General features: G+C 39.0%; 3 protein-coding genes across 3 annotated transcripts; 2 read left to right on the forward strand and 1 right to left on the reverse strand.

Moving 5' to 3' along the window:
- Positions 1-187: 187 nt before the first annotated feature.
- Positions 188-10,334, forward strand: LOC135347590 (NLR family CARD domain-containing protein 3-like). The gene is made up of 2 exons (XM_064545620.1): positions 188-727; positions 1,725-10,334. Exons 1-2 carry the CDS (start codon positions 415-417, stop codon positions 4,280-4,282), a joined length of 2,871 nt encoding a protein of 956 aa, XP_064401690.1. The 5' UTR covers positions 188-414; the 3' UTR covers positions 4,283-10,334.
- LOC135347618 (uncharacterized) lies at positions 8,122-11,690 on the reverse strand. The gene is made up of 3 exons (XM_064545655.1): positions 11,515-11,690; positions 9,886-9,940; positions 8,122-9,312 (listed from the first exon to the last, which is right to left on the reverse strand). The coding sequence occupies exons 1-3, from the start codon at positions 11,688-11,690 to the stop codon at positions 8,140-8,142; spliced, it is 1,404 nt and encodes a 467-aa protein (XP_064401725.1). The 3' UTR covers positions 8,122-8,139.
- On the forward strand, positions 11,678-15,575 carry LOC135347651 (large ribosomal subunit protein eL43-like). The gene is made up of 4 exons (XM_064545689.1): positions 11,678-11,816; positions 11,921-12,049; positions 14,260-14,342; positions 15,425-15,575. Exons 1-4 carry the CDS (start codon positions 11,814-11,816, stop codon positions 15,486-15,488), a joined length of 279 nt encoding a protein of 92 aa, XP_064401759.1. The 5' UTR covers positions 11,678-11,813; the 3' UTR covers positions 15,489-15,575.
- The last annotated feature ends 911 nt before the right edge of the window (positions 15,576-16,486 follow it).

A 16,486-nucleotide genomic window follows, 5' to 3' on the forward strand; every position in this document is an offset into this window, starting at 1 on the left:
GACTGTAATAAGTGTAATGAATTCAGGCAATAATTATCAAGACAAGATCATGCAAGATGACAGGGAACAAAAATTAATGGACCAGAGATCATCTATAGCCAGTCGGTGTAGTTTGTGTACTGCACTCCTGCATGATTGCATGATTGTGGTCAGTGGGTGTGTAAGCTAGAGGGAATTCCGCCTCACATGCATTTGCAAGAGCTCTGTGGTCAAAAAGACAGGAACAGTTGTCTATACTGAGCATAAAATTAGACTGGTAGATACAAAGCTAAACCTTGTTAGTAGTCTCTTACAATAGATCTACAGGCAGCACATTTCATTCAGCAGATCTATTGCAAATCATAGTCAGCTAGATGATTCATAGATAATAATTTGAGATCTAGACCACATCACTTTATATACATAGTATTAAATATGGCTACTCAGGACTTCAAGACCTCAGCAGCCAAGGCTTTCCGTGAGCACTATGACAAACTGGTGAAATCCATCCAAGAAGCAGACCTGCCTGTGTTAGGAGCTCAATTCTTCAGTCGACAGATAATTTCTCGGGAAACAATGGAAATGGTTGGAAATGTGTCCACCTCGAGAGTTCTCAGGGTGTCTAAGTTGATGTTAGCTGTGATGGATCACCTAGACGTACATCCGGATAAGTTTGAGAGTGCCTTGGACGTCTTCAGAGAGGAGCTGGTGTATGCTGAATTCGCCAGTGTCATTGCATCGTCTATTGGTAAGTGAATAGGCATTTTAATACTGCCTAAGCAAAGTGTTTGTGCACTAGATTTAGATCTAGGGAGGCCATGCCCATTGGAAAGGGACTCGACTGTAATGCAATTAGAGTAATTCACAAACTATAATATGCTTAATGCGTGGGTGATAAATTTTTTGCCTCGATACACGTCGCCATGCAAAGATGTGTTTCACTCGAGGCTGATGATATTTCATGCAGTCATAATAAGCGCGTGGACGGTTGTACGTAAGTCCTTGTGACGTCTACATTCTTGTGGTTGCGCGAGATTCTTCACACACTTTGATAAGTAGCTTACCAGTCCCTTTAATTCCAAGGGCAAAAAGGGCATAGCCTCTAGATCTTAACGAGATGTGCATTGATTTGTACAATTGCGAGAATTTATTCATGTACTGCTGATGTTCAGATAAGAATGTGTGGGGCGTACCTTTGTGTAAGCATGTGTGATAAATTATTAATGTGAATTCGATTAGTAACCAGCAATAGCTAGGCCTCTGATTTCACGAGGCAAAACCGAGTGTTGTTTACCTTGTACAAATAACCATACTAGATTGCTGATCGTTATGATTCAGTTTTAAATAGCATTTTTAGCTGCGCTGTTATTTTAAAACGATCCCATTTACTTGCTTGACGACGTGCAATTACTGGTCCGGATGTGATACGCTATTAATTGCACTGCTTCACTGATTCCAGTGCAATAATAGTACGATTATTGGAGTCAAAGATGTGCTATGTGCATTGTAGTTGAAATACTTGTTGATCATAAGGTGGAAATACCCCAGGTAACCGCAAACCATGACATTGTTATGATTCACTATATATGGCAAGAGTGTGTGTACCATCCTGGGGTATTTTTTGCCTTTTTTGTGTGCAATAAGTCATAAGCGTGTGAATTCAATTGTGTGCTCATAATACCCTAATAATTAAATTAATGTTCGTATGCAATTACAAGCTTCTTTACTATCTAAAAACTGTACAGGTAACAATCCTACTAACTCTCAACACTCCCTAACTATGCTGACGGCCTCACCAAGAACAGCTATCAAAAAATATGCCGACTACCTGAAAAAGGTGTACCTTCGATCAAAGCTCCCTGTCAAAGGAAAATGGCCTCCTGCTCCCTGTAAAAAGATCATCAAGCTAGCTACTATTGAAATTGAAGAGCAAAATTCACATTCAGCATTGTGCAAGCTAAATAGATCCGAGTCGATTGATGAGTATATGCAGAACAATAGCATGAATCCCATTTCAATGGAAGACCTTTTAACTGAAAAAGACGGCTCACTTCCCAAAGCCGTAATCATTCAAGGGGTCCCAGGAATAGGCAAGTCGACTTTTGCTTGGAAGTTTTGTAGAAAATGGGCCAAAGGAAAAATCTATCAGCAGTATGACCTGGTTGTTTTGTTGCGCATGCGTGATACAAGAGTGAGAAAAGCAACCAAACTTGGCAATCTCTTCTTTTCAGAAGATGCCGGTTTTTCTAAGAAAGTAGCAATGCAAGCAGTTTCTAACGGTGGAAAGGGCATTCTTATCCTGATGGAAGGAATAGACGAACTTCCTGCTTCTTGTTTAGCTGATGGCATGCCTCTTTCTAACTTGCTTCAAGGTGAATCTCTTCCAGAAGTTACCATCATAGTAACCAGTAGACCCTGGGCTGTGCAGATACTGGAAGAAAAATGCGGGGATCAGATTTCTCGACAGGTGGAAATCTTGGGCTTCACAAGAGAAGACATCTTGAGGTACGTTTCACATGCTTTCGCTGGGGAGGAAAAGACTGAGTTCTTAGAGTACCTCCGCTTTCACCCTCAGCTGGAGTCTATCATGCACATTCCCCTGAATGCCGCCTTTGTAGTTCAGATTTACAAACAATTTCGTCGTTCTCAGCAAGCTATTCCTAGCACTTTGACCCAGCTCTACACAGCTCTTGTTGAAGGTCTCTTGATTCGCTATATCAAGTCAATTCCTGAGTTTTGTGCTCTCAAGATTATCTGTCTTTCAAGCTTACCGGAACCAGTACAAACACATTTCCATCAGCTTTGCCTACTAGCTTTTATGAGTTTTACCAAGTTGACTGTTCAAGTCACATTCACCGATTCAGAGGCAGCCTTGTACGAGTGTTTTGATTTCCTGGGTCTCATGCAGTCCTCAACTGAACTCTCAATAAACACTAGTACCACTGTATCCCACAGCTTTCTGCATTTCACCATCCAGGAGTTCCTAGCAGCTTACCATCTCTCTAAACAGCCGTCCCAAGTGCAAGAGCTGTTTTTGGAAGTTCATAGCAAAGATCCACAATTTTCAATGCTTATCACATTTCTGGTTGGATTGAACAGCAGTGTTCTACATTATTTTACGCCACCAGATTCAGAATATCAAGATTTGTCCACATTTCATTTGCACTTGTTGTATGAAACACAATCCCCTAAGGATGTATGCAAGTTCTTAGGAAATATGACCGTGAAACATTCTCCTGCCTTGACAAGTACATCACTTGACCTACATGCATTATCATATTGCCTTTGCTCCAGCGATTGCAATTGGTATCTAATAATCAGTCTGCGCAACTTATCAACACTATTCTTCAATGTCGATGAGTCTTGTAAGGGGAACATAATGGGACTGGCAATTAGGGATGCCTCTGCACGTAACCTTCAATTATTCTTTTCTCTTCCCAAGCGTCTCTTTTCAGTCTTGTATGAATTAGACGTTAGAGATTGTGAACCTGTTGGTTCTGTTGTAGACATCTTAAATGACGGCCAGTTAACAAACTTGAAACAATTTTGCTTTGTGAGCAAACGTGTACATGCATCATTAACATTGATGTTCGAAAGTCTAATCACTTCTCACCCAAAACTTGTTCACATTGGAATCGAAAGCACTGTAATCTCCTCTTTTGATATGGTAGGATTATGCAAATACATGACTTCTCGCTCTGGCTCACCTGAGCTTACAGTAGCTCTTATGCAAAACAGCATTGAATACGAGTCCTTTCGTTTACTGATTAGTACTGTTGCATTTTCAAAGGTTCTTACCCATTTGGATATTTCTTTGAACAATCTCTCAATAGAAGTATTAGAAATGCTGTCAGTAGCTCTTTCTACTAATTCATCTTTGAAAACATTAGGAATGAAGTATTGCTCAATCCATGGTGAAGGAGCTGAATTACTATCCAATGGACTGGAGTTGAATCGAACCCTCCTTGGATTGGATCTTCGCTATAATCGCATCAATATGAACGGAGCTGCTGCCCTGGCTTCAATGCTTACTGTGAACACTTCATTAAAAATACTTTGCCTTTCACACAACAAACAAATGGGTCATGTGGGAGCTCTAAGACTGATTAGTGCACTACAAGATGACAACAAGACTCTTGCAACACTTAGCCTCCCTGCAGAATGTGAGCCGATTGAGTATGGATCAATCTTGATGGTTGATATACGAAAGAGTGGTCGTATAGAATTCATCGATAATACAATTTCAACAACGAATACAATAGCATACAAGTTTACATCATTAGACATATGGCCTTATGCATAATTTCTAGTGAGCACTCCCATTAATATTGATTTTGTATAGTTTATCTCCCACTTTTATCATCACTGGATTAATTTTCCTGTTTTGTATGGAGGACCTGAATTTGGAATCCTCCAATTTGCATAACTAAAAAATACTAAGCTAGTATTAATAATCAGTCATTTTCTGTACTTTACGTTTCCTGTGTTGTAATGTTTACATGCATGGGTTCTTACTAGTTAACACTTTTTTTAGTCAGTCTCGAATACCCGCCTTAAAGCCCTTTGTGTATGGGAGCCTCTGCTCACTGTCTTTGTTGTACTTAGTATTCACAGTCTCTGTTTTGTGCATACTATTCAGGGCATCACACAGGGGGGGGCGGGGGCGCTCGCTCCCCCTAGCTCCAGATTCGCCCCCCCCTGGGATTTAAGCCGTAACACACTTGTGACACACTAACCAAACAAAGATCTTGTCTTATCAATATTACAATGTAAATCACAGGAAGAAGTTCTACTCTTTCTGTTTCATATGTCCACAATATCCTCTAATTCACTATATGTAAGTAAATTAAGGGGGCGATTTCTTTAATAAAGTTAGGTGTGCCGTGTCGGCTGTGTCGCTCAGGCTGCCATATTTTGTCATATGAGAAAGCTTTGTAGTACCCACAGGAATAGACACAGCTATTTTATCTATCTAAGCTGACTATTAAAGCAATTGTTTTAGCACCTATAGGCAACTTGAAACTTCATCAAATTAATCGTTGCCACTCGCATTTTTATACAAAACTATGTTTTGCAATTAATTTTGTACTTCATAAAAACCCGATATCTCAGTTCCTAAGAATGCAATATCAGACAGTCTAAATAATAGTTAGACACTGTTTAGGAAGTTTCTACATGATTTAGAAGCCAAAAGGGCTGGTTGTAGTATCCCGAACGTAGTGAGGGTTCTACTAGCTCTGAGGACTTCTAAATCATGTGGAAACTTCCTAAACAGTGTCTAAGCATTTTAGATCATAGCAACCATGAGTATTTAGCCAATCAGATTTAATCTAATCTTTCCTATATGATTTTCTAAGTGAAGTACATGATTTTTTAAGTAAGTACATGATTTTCTAAATAAGTACATGATTTTCTAAGTTGGATAGAACACTTCCTTTAGCCAATCAAATTGCAGTATTTATGGCAAACATGATCTAAAAACAAAAATTTCCTGGGGGAGCATCCCTAGATGGCCGTGTGCTCAGGCACACGGATATTCGGCTTGCCCCCCATTTTTCTGAAATGTGCATGACTTTTTCCCCTGTCAATTTTTTCTGTAATGCCTGCTGTCAGATTATGCAATAACTGCCGCATGCACGCTGTTCGGTTTACGAACTCAATAGATATATAGCCAACAGATTTCTCTATACTAGACTACATATTGCAACAATTCAATACTCTGAACATGAACGAACATCAGTCTGTAAATGTAAACTATATTTAATGATAAAAGGACACTCAGAATAAATTAAAGGACAGAGGCTTTGGTCTAACGTGTCTGCTATGCATGCACTTAATGGCCTTAAGAGTACACTCTAGAATAAATATAGAAACATTGGCAGCAGGGCAGTTATTTCGTTTCGTTCATAATTTTTTTATTTTTATAGCCTGAGTTATAAATTGAGCTAACATTGCTAACTCGTGGTTATCTACAAGAGTATAAGAGAGAGTATCGAACGCATGCATACTATGCATCAGATGTATTCGGAAAGTAACGTGACTTCCTGTCTGAAACGCATAATCAAATGACAATTTGGCAATAACATAATTGCTGCCTCGAGGTAAGTGGCGGCTCCAGATGCTCAGAGTGCATCTGATGCAAGGTAATGCTTTGTTCGACTCTCGTATTGGGTGACAGTATCAAAATTTTAATGGAAACGATCCAAGTGGTACAATCCATGTGGCTCGGGACCCCTTAGGACATCACTGTCCGATATAGCCTCGAACGCTATATATATAGGTAGAAAAAGGCCTGGTGTTCATTGCATAAGTATTGCGCATCACAATTACCCAGAATCTGCATGGGTAATCGTACTACTAACAGTATAAAAACTAGTCCGTTTACTAGTGTTGAGAATTGCATAATTGAGCGGGTGACTCTCCTAGTATAGCAGCAGCCCAAGCAAACATTCTTAGGGTGACAGCTATATGCTTGTCCATGTACGAAGCATGTCTCCTCCCACTATTGTTAGGATATCATCTATACCTCGTTTGTCAGTGAGGGAGATACGCCCACTCTGAGCTGTGGGGGTATAGGGAAACCACATTAAAGCATTCTGTTAGCAAAATCAAAGAGCTCATATCTTTGACTGCGGTTTTCAGTTTGGTTATGTCCGGTAGGGGGCTATGTCGGGCTCACAAATTTGTCATTGTACAGCCTCAGCAGTCAGCACGCATGTGTAACTATACTATATGGCACCATCAGCATAGTTGTGTTTTTAAACTAACCCACCAAAGGACAAGCAAAGTGTCCATTACTTATCAAAGAACTTGTACCTATATAAATACATCGTTATATATACATACGAATGCATGCATCATCACATTGGTTGACAATCTAAACAGCAGACTTTGAGTAACAACAAGGGCGTATGAAGAGAAGAGGGCATGCAACTACAATCTATCGTATTATAAATGGGCAGGGGCTTATGTCTAAAAATAGTAAAGAATGTACTTTATAGCCTTGCCTCGATCCCAGGCCGCATTTCCTGAGACCACTTTTACTCTACTCCCTAGTGGGCGGTTTGCTAAATATAGTATATCCTGCTGACTCATCAATAATATGACGCATACGCAGTATACATTGTGAGTTGCATGCCGCAGTATATACATTGTGAGTTGCATGCCCTCTTCTCTTCATACGCCCTTGGTAACAATTAAAGTAACAATTCGCACTGCACTAGTGAAACGCAACTAATTATATAGTCCACATCAGGTCCATGTGACATTGAAGCTCGTACACAATGCTCATGGACAGACACTACAAAACAAAAGGACTAATTTCTAAGAGCAAACTGTTGTCAAAGAGTCTGTTCTATTGTCTTTCAACCTGTGTCACCTGTCCAGTGATGCAAAACTCCCTAGCTCATAACAAATGGCCAGGTGCTCAATGACTCCATCCTCAAATCCTCCAGTGGAAATGTGGTAATGAGGGGAGTTGTCATTTGGATTATATCAACTGTTTAATATGGACATACATATGCAATAGGATGGTGTACGCACATAATAATTATTTGGGCACACTATTGTCTCATTAGGAGAGAAGGTGAGTGCATATAATGGTGGTCGACCCAAACTCTACGTTTTGAGCAAGCCGATTTGTTGTTCTCAGATATATCGTACAGATGTCTCAATCGCTCGCAACAAGAAGCACTATCTCATAAAGTATACTTGTAAAATACCTTGCGCTGAGAATGTGGTTGAGCGAAGACCACAAACAAGTGAGGCTGTCCACTGGAAGAGAGTAGGGACGCTGCAACCTCCTGGTCACCTCGCCAATATACCACCTGCAGAATCCACATGCAATCAACTTACTATATAGACGTAGTTGCCACAATAGTTATGCTAAATTGAATTAACTAGCAGCTATAGCTAGCTATTGAGCTAAACCATCTAGCCAGCTCAGTTTGTATACCTCTGCTTGTCCAGTCTCTGTTCCAATGTTAAAGACAGCTATATAGCCATGACACTGACAGCTAGCTATATCTGTCTTGTGTATCTATAATTTTGGCCAGGGAGGGGATTGTTATTTGGCTATGATTGTTGCATCAGATTTAGCTACATGTAGGATTAGGCACAATTCTCCTGCTATCCATCAGTTGATTGAAACAAAACACATATTTAACTGTAACAATGTTGAAAATAGAAAGGCAGTAATAAAACATCACCAGATCTAGAGCTAAGTATTCTAAATGCAGTATGTTCAACATAGTTTCCAAAGTTAATTTCCCGAATCGATTGAACTGGAATTGCCAGGAATAGGTTTTTCAAAGTGTCGATATGTTGATCGATGTGCTGAAAACTCTCTTTGGATACAACACCGCTCAAATGAACGTTTGTATATCTGCAGTAGCTTCTCACTTCAGAAAACAGATAAAGTTTTTCTTTTTTAGTGAATAACTTCAGAAGAGGTTTGTATCTCTCAAGTGCAACTTGTTTCATTAGAGTCTTATACTCGGTATGGAACAGCTCAGTAGCGAGTTTTTTCCAGAAATAGTCCAACGTCTTCATGAGAGTTTCTCGACCCCAGGACTCCTCAAATGGAAGTGGCAAAGAGTAGATATTCTCCATTGTATTGTAAGCTTCACTCTGGCTCCAAACATTCACTGACAATGTTGTCTCCATTGTAATTACACAATGGAACCAGTACGAAGGTATATAGAGTACTTCACCCGGATACAAAGTAATATCAATTCCATTAAGCTTTTGTATCGTATCTGCAGTCAAAACATCACTAACTGACATGTACGTCTGTCTGTAGAATTGATGCAAACATGGATACAGTTTCAACTCCAAATAAGCCTCCGGTGGAAACAAAACAAATCTCTTCTTGCCGTATGATATGGAATGAAGGTTATGCGATGTATCGTAGTGTGTGTAAGCTGTTACATTCTCCATGCCAAACCAAAAGTTTACTTGTCCAAGTTCTTGCTTGCTAGTGGTCCAAAAAGTCAATAGCTCAATCTCCTTTCTTGAATACAGTGTTTCAATTCCAAGTAATTCCACTCCTCCACTTGAGTAGTAATAATGTCCATTGAATTGCTGATTCAACAAGCTGAAAAACCGCTCTCTAGGATAAATTACTTCGATAAATGGTTTCGAAACAACAAACTTATTGACCTGGGACAATGGTTGGTCATTGGCAAAGTACCGAAATACATTATTAGTTCCTTTTTTGCTTAAAACTTGCACAACATTTGATTCTTTCGCTAAAATCTCAGGTGTCCAAAATGCCGATGCCCATTTATCAAACGGTGTATTTCGGAGAACTACAGGAGTGCCTTGTCCCACCAGCTATAAAGAAGGATGCAAAATATCATACTCATGCAGTCAGATAGATACAGTTCATAATGCGGAGTATGCATGAAAGAGGTTCCTGTAAGAAATTTAACTTAGATGTACCTATGCAATACCATCATGTACAGTGTATTATGTACAATACCATCATGTACAGTGTATTATGTACAGTGTATTTTAGAACAGTCATCAAAATACATCATACAGTACCACTCATGGCAAAGTGAGGTCAGCAGTCAATTCACAAGCAATGAAGTTAAAATGTTGTTAGGATTGTCCGTGAGTCAATATGTAAAGCAGGAAGGCAGCAAGGAATCAATAAGTTTATCGATCATCACAGTTGTATCATCACAGTTTGTTTTAATGCATAACAGAGCAACGGAGACAAGGATAATCCAAGTGGAGATAAATAAGGCGTGTACAATAACAAGAGTTCCGTTGATCTACAAGGCAAAGCTTGTACCATTTACAACCTAAGTTGGGATGAAAATGATGATGCGTTGCCATGAACACCTTTGTACACGTTTCATTTCATTCTATTGCTATTAAATCTAGGCCTACTTCACTCACCCACTTCGTCATATAATCTCTATCGGATGTACTGCTCCATACAGCTTCTTTGTATCTGAATAAATTATTTTTGTATCATACGAATATCTATGATTGTGTAATAAAATTAATACATGTACATATAGCTAGGCTCTTATGAGAACAATAGCTAGATCTAGATAAACTGATCGACATACGTACATGTAGCTGATTAGTAAAACCAGTAGGTTTTACATAGGATTGGCAGTGGGTTTGCCCGTGTTTAGCAATATTTCAATTATTTTGACTCATGTTCAAACTGTTCTATCTCTGCAGGGAAAGGCCACATCAAGAAACTGGCTGAACAGATAGTTTATTTAGCCTTTTCTCTCTTTGTATCTCTCATTTCATAATCCATAAACATTTTAATGAATGAATATTTTCATTTTAAAAATTGCACTATTTCAACGTTTCACCGCTCTTTGTCTGACTGACTAAGTAAGTAAGTGAGTAAGTAAGTAAGTAAGTAAGTTTCTTGCCCAGCATTTACTCCAAGTACAGCCATCTCCAGGACATTCTGCACAGGGTTTCCAAACGACTACAACCTGGATTACAAAGCGCTTCTTCAGATTTGCGATTGCTTCCACGAGGCAGATGACCTCTCAGTCTCTATTTCTCTTACCTAGACAATTCCGCCATCTTTAATGACTCAGCAATTGCGTTGTGGCCAATAATAATAGATAGGCGTGGCTAATAAACCGTGCGCCTAAAATCAGTGCAGCAGTGCTTTTCCAGAGCCTGAGGTGTTCCTTTTCTTCACACTGTTCAGCTCTAGCTCCCTTTCTCTGACAGGCATGCTATATGCACTGGCTAGATATCATGCTCTTAAAATGGCTGTCATTTAATACTGATTCGCAAATTCAACATAGGGTCTAATTATCAAGCAATAAATTATTACTCATTATACTATAATTATTAGTCCAGAGATATTCGAGAAGATATCTGATTAGTCCTGTCTTCTCTTCTTGTACTGCCTCTTGACGTTCCACTTATGCATGTCATGATACGTAAACTGTACTGAAAAAGAAAGGGAATCCGACTAGAAAAACATTTGCAATGTGAAAAATTGCTAGGATTGGCCAGGGGAACCACAAAAAAGCGTGGGAACAAGAAATCAGACGAGAGCATAACTCCAATCCGTTACAACGTCATGAACATGTACAATACATAGTATATTAAATAATAGACTGTGTTCCAGATCCACCTATCAGCTTCCATCCACCACATCATTCCATGCAGTCACCAGTACGGTCTGTGCATGTTACTACGCATGGATGGACTGTGTGTACCTGTGCTCAACACTGCATATATTAGGAACATCAATTCATCACAAATCATCATAATTATGTGCCCCACATTCTAAAATGGATGTATAATAAATATATATAGGGATTCGTCATCACTCCACCAGTAAAAATTGCGTGGCATATTGGCTGGGAAAACATGGGAAAACTACCAGTATACATGTGATTGACGTTGTAACGGATTGGAGTTATGCTCTCGTCTGATTTCTTGTTCCCACGCTTTTTTGTGGTTCCCCTGGCCAATCCTAGCAATTTTTCACATTGCAAATGTTTTTCTAGTCGGATAGATGAAAGAAATCATGGATACCTTGCAGGTAATTGAGTCTTTCTCATTAGAAGCCAGCTTGAGCATCCTGCGAGCAACAGCACTAGCAGTGATGATCCTAAAATGCTTTTCCAACTGCATGAAATTTCATCACCAGCATTTACTTCACGTGCTTCTTCATGTGCTTGAGCTTGTAGACTTTTTACTTTCTTCTTCATTATTTTCTGCTGACCTCAGCAAGAATTAGGATAGGCGTGGGGTCCACCTAAAATTGAAGAACTTTGATCTTTGACCTCTCTTTCTTTTCCAACGTGGTCTCACACAGTTCAGTACAAGACAGCATGGTAAGTTACATCTTGTTCAATCGCTTCTATCAGAATGCAAAGAGCTCTCTTAAGAGAAGCGCTGATTGATGAGATGCTCATTTTGATGTTGACACCCCTTCCAGGCAAAGAGAACCAAGAAGGTCGGAGTAGTTGGCAAGTATGGTACACGTTATGGTGCCTCTCTCAGGAAGATGGTAAAGAAGATTGAAATCAGCCAGCATTCTAAATACTCCTGCTACTTTTGTGGAAAGGTGGGTTCTACGGTACAGTGTAATGTAACATTGGTAGGAAAATAAATGTCCTCTGAACGAATAGGTACATGAATGTGTTTGTATTGCCAAACCTGTGTAAATGTATGGACGCCGCCTGGTGCTACTTTTACTTAGGATACGCTGGGTCGCTACGCGTGTTTATCCTATTCAATATGTTGGGGTGTGTCAAAGGGTTGCAAAACAATTAAATGCAGAAATATTCCAAACTTTGACCGTTAAAATTACTCAAATTCCAGTTGCATGATAAAGCTCTTGTGTATTAAATCGTCCTATTGTGAATGGATACCTATAGCTACTCAAAGTCTGTCACGTTTTCTGAAGAACAGCGGCAGATAACATCTGAAATAGAGTTCTGTATGTACTGACAAGATCTATGATGAATATCAGGCTCTCAACAGTGGTGCTTTCACACTGTGTAGATCCAAGCTTAATACTCGTTACTGTTCGTTTTGGCTTTTCCATAATCGACTGAGAGAAATACCTAGATCTGTACCTCAAGTCCTCAACACTGTATCTTCACATCAGACTTACTTCAGTAGCAGTATGTTTAAAGTCTATTTGCATTGAGTTCTACCCCAGAAGTTATACCTGGGACTTCTACATGGAAAATGCTAACTTTTAGCTGGTTGGAGCTTACCAGCTCTACAGCATATACCGTATAGCGGGTATATTTCGAGGGTATAAATTTTCGCGGATGTGCCTTTAGAAAAGTTTTCGCGGATTTAATTTTCGTGGAATAGCGCCTTTTTTGCAGCATGCATGCATGAAATATTAAATTCGCGGTTATAAATAAATGTTTGCGGTTCATGCAATTTTTAGTAGCAAATGTGTTAGGCATTGATTTTTGAGTTTATGCTAGTTAAGGTCTGATTTTTGAGGAGCATGTACTACAATAGTATACTTTTCATCTGTACTAAATTACAGGAGCTAGACCAGTCTCTTCTTTGCTAGAGCGGCCCTTCTTGTCAAAAATGGTGATTTTGCTGCTCTTTGCCCGTTTTTGCTGACGTAGGCAATGATATTCATTGATTTGTGACATCACAAATCATCTTGTCATTATTTGCTACATCCAAGCTCATGTGATGTCTACCTGGCAACTACACCCAGCTGATTTGTCATAATGTGTCACAGGGGCGTGACAATTTACACTACTACGCAACATAAACCAAGAAAATCACCATTTTGGACAAGAAGAGCCACTCTAGCTAAGAAGAGACTGGCCTAGCTCCTGTAAGTTAGTACAAATGAAAAGTATACTATTGTAGTACATGCTCCTCAAAAATCAGACCTTAACTAGCATAAACTCAAAAAATCAATGCCTAACACATTTGCTACTAAAAATCTACAAAATTTTGTGTATCTCAGAACCTACTAATAGCATGCACTTCCGCTGGAGCTCAAAAGATGTGCAAGGTAATGAAGTACTTGCACAACAAATTTCAGATCAACATAAATTATATATAAGATAGTTCCATGCCTAACATATTTTCCAATGTACACATATTCTAGCAGCCATTTTGGAATGATGATGTCATATGATGTAACAGGTGGTGGTCCACTGGAAGCGCCAATAGTTGAACTTTCAGTACCTGTACTCAAATTGATCCAATCACATTTAGTTTAGAAGATATACACAAAAATGTAAAAAAACAAAAGTTCTACTCTCTTTTTGGTTGTTGCACTGTACTAGAAGTGTTTTAGCATTAGCTATAGCTACATGTGGTCAATATAAGGGGGCGTTAGGAGGGCGCCCAATAATTGAAGTAGGGCGCCACGCCCCTCAATGCCCTTTTAACAAGAACCCTGTCATGATACATGCACGTGGATTGAACGAACAAATAAAAAATTTTATTTAGCGTATATATATATATAGCTGGTTATTTTATTTTAGAGGTATTAATCGAGATCAGTGAAAATTGAAATAAAACAATTTTTAGCTTGTGACCTGCTGCTGATAACATACACAGCGCTCAATGTAGTCAATGTCTTATTTCTTAGTGATCAACTTTTTCCTGTAGACAATCTGCATACCAGTGTCAGGGTTTCATACAAAGGGGGGGGCGCCCTGGAATTCCCCCCGTCCCCTAGAAATCTGAAAAATGTATGACGTCATAAATGTATGATATTTCTCCTCGTCTACATCTTTGCACGTGTTTGTGTGTTTATAACAACTCTATCTGTTATTGCAGAACTCAATGAAAAGGACGTGTGTTGGTATCTGGAATTGCAACAAGTGCAAGAAGACCATAGCCGGAGGGGCTTGGGTCCCAAGGTGTGTTTCGTGCTGCTGAATATCGTAGGCTAATGTTCTGAACTCGTTGTCTTAGACCTTTTCACTTGTTTACTGCAAGTTTAGTCTACATGCCTTGATCAGAGGCTGCTCTTGTATAAAGGCCGTCTCAAATAGTAGCCTCATGAAACTTTGACCCTATTTAGAGAAGAAATTCAAGGGTCAAAAGGTCATCACGTGGCCATACTTATGGTTTACATGTAAAACTTAGTTTAACCCTTGCGCCCCTGTGTTTATATTATATTGCAACCTTTGACCTGCATTCTTCTAAACCACAGCATGGAAAATTAGCCTTCTGTGGCATGGGTATAGATTTTGATATACTGGCTGCTGCATTGGGTATAGTAAGTTTTCCAAGCAGGCAAATAAACAACAGAAGCGCTAAGCTGCTATATGCAGCAAAGGTCAAGAACCCAAAACAAGAATGTTTAATCTTTCATTAACGTGAACCTATTGACCCTGGCATTCCTAGCTCCTCTGGGCCCTATGCGAGCCTATCATCTCAGCCATATTGATACTGGTATCTACTGTAGCAGCTTGTTAGTGCTTTTGAAAGACTTTCTCCTCAAGTTTGTGAAAGCGAAAAAAACTTTTAGTGCAACGCTGTAGTGAACGCCTCTCGCCTCATTTGCCAGCAAAATGAAAGCCGCGCCTTTTATTAAGCTAATAATTATGGTATTTTGTTCGTTTTGTTTTAGTGCCTATGGGTGTATGTATACCTCGCGTCAAGATTAGATATCACATACAAATGTACTATTCTAGTATAGCCAACCAAACTTCTCTACACGCACATTGTATACCTATTGGAATGGTATAGTAAAGTAAGTAATTTTCATGGTGTAAAAAATTTATTATTTTCGTGGACTAGCTGGCCTCTCAAAAATGTAGGCATGGTTTACCAGAACGCATGCAATTGAAATGAAGCGAACGAAATTTTACTCACGAAATCACCGCTGTTCTAGTTAATATACTCCACGAAAATCACCCGCTATACGGTATTGCTTTAGTTATTCCATTGTTAATGTGTATACCTTGTACTTACTGTTTTATCAATATACACACAGCACTACAGCTGCTTCCACAGTCAGGAGCGCCGTCAGAAGATTGAGAGAATTGGCAGAGATCTAACTTTTTAGCTAAAATGTTCTATGTACCATTCTGAGACTGGCTCATTGTTTTTTCCTTGTGAAAATGGTCATAATTATTATTATTATGGCAGGACAAAGCAAAGCTGCTAAAACAATTTTTAAGCGGCTGTTTCGAAACAAAGCCCCAGTTTGTACAGAAACTTGCTGTCTCCATCAGAAAGACACAGATCACATAAATTGGGAATTGGAACAAAGCAAGTTCATTTTAAGCCACAAACGTTTTTGTCCGTGCACTAGAAGCATGTATCAAGTTGGTGTACCAGTGTCGTAGTGTCTGCGTTTCCTATAAATGATAGTGCTAATTAGAACAACAATAAATCTACAAACACGAACAGCGTAAATCTTTTTCACACAGTCATGTAAAAAGACAACCTATAACACATCGGTCATCGTAGATTATGCCCGGATTATGCTATTCTTTTATCATAATTAAACAGCCTATTACTAATATTCCTCCAAAGCACGACATAATTTATATATATAGACCCCAATCCTGCATGCACAATAATTATATATATAGAATACCCAGGAGATAATTATAATTAACCATACACTATAGTACTTCCAAATGTTTATACTATAATTATGACTCATATAATATACTGACCTGTATTTCTGTAAAACCTGCCTATTATTGTCATTGTTATAAAAATGTACCTATTATGCTCAAAATTATGCTAGCATAATCTACCAACTCCTAGTGGTTAATCATTTGCGAGAATAACACCTTATTACAAAGCCCTATTGCATTTCACCATGAATTGCATGTAAACGTGATTGGTGTCTGTGTTGCAGTTATAATACAGGATTAAGCGACGTACATGTAGAACCAAGTTTCAGTATAGTTACATCGTCTTTTCGATAATTGTACTTATAACAGCTACCGTATTACTAGAATGTTTTGCAAGCATCAAATTAACACAACGAACTTTGGGAGGGTTGATCAATTTGCAACAATAGAATCGCAAAACCTAAATT

This window comes from Halichondria panicea, chromosome 14 (assembly GCF_963675165.1).
Source record: "Halichondria panicea chromosome 14, odHalPani1.1, whole genome shotgun sequence".
NCBI classification, from domain to species: domain Eukaryota; kingdom Metazoa; phylum Porifera; class Demospongiae; order Suberitida; family Halichondriidae; genus Halichondria; species Halichondria panicea.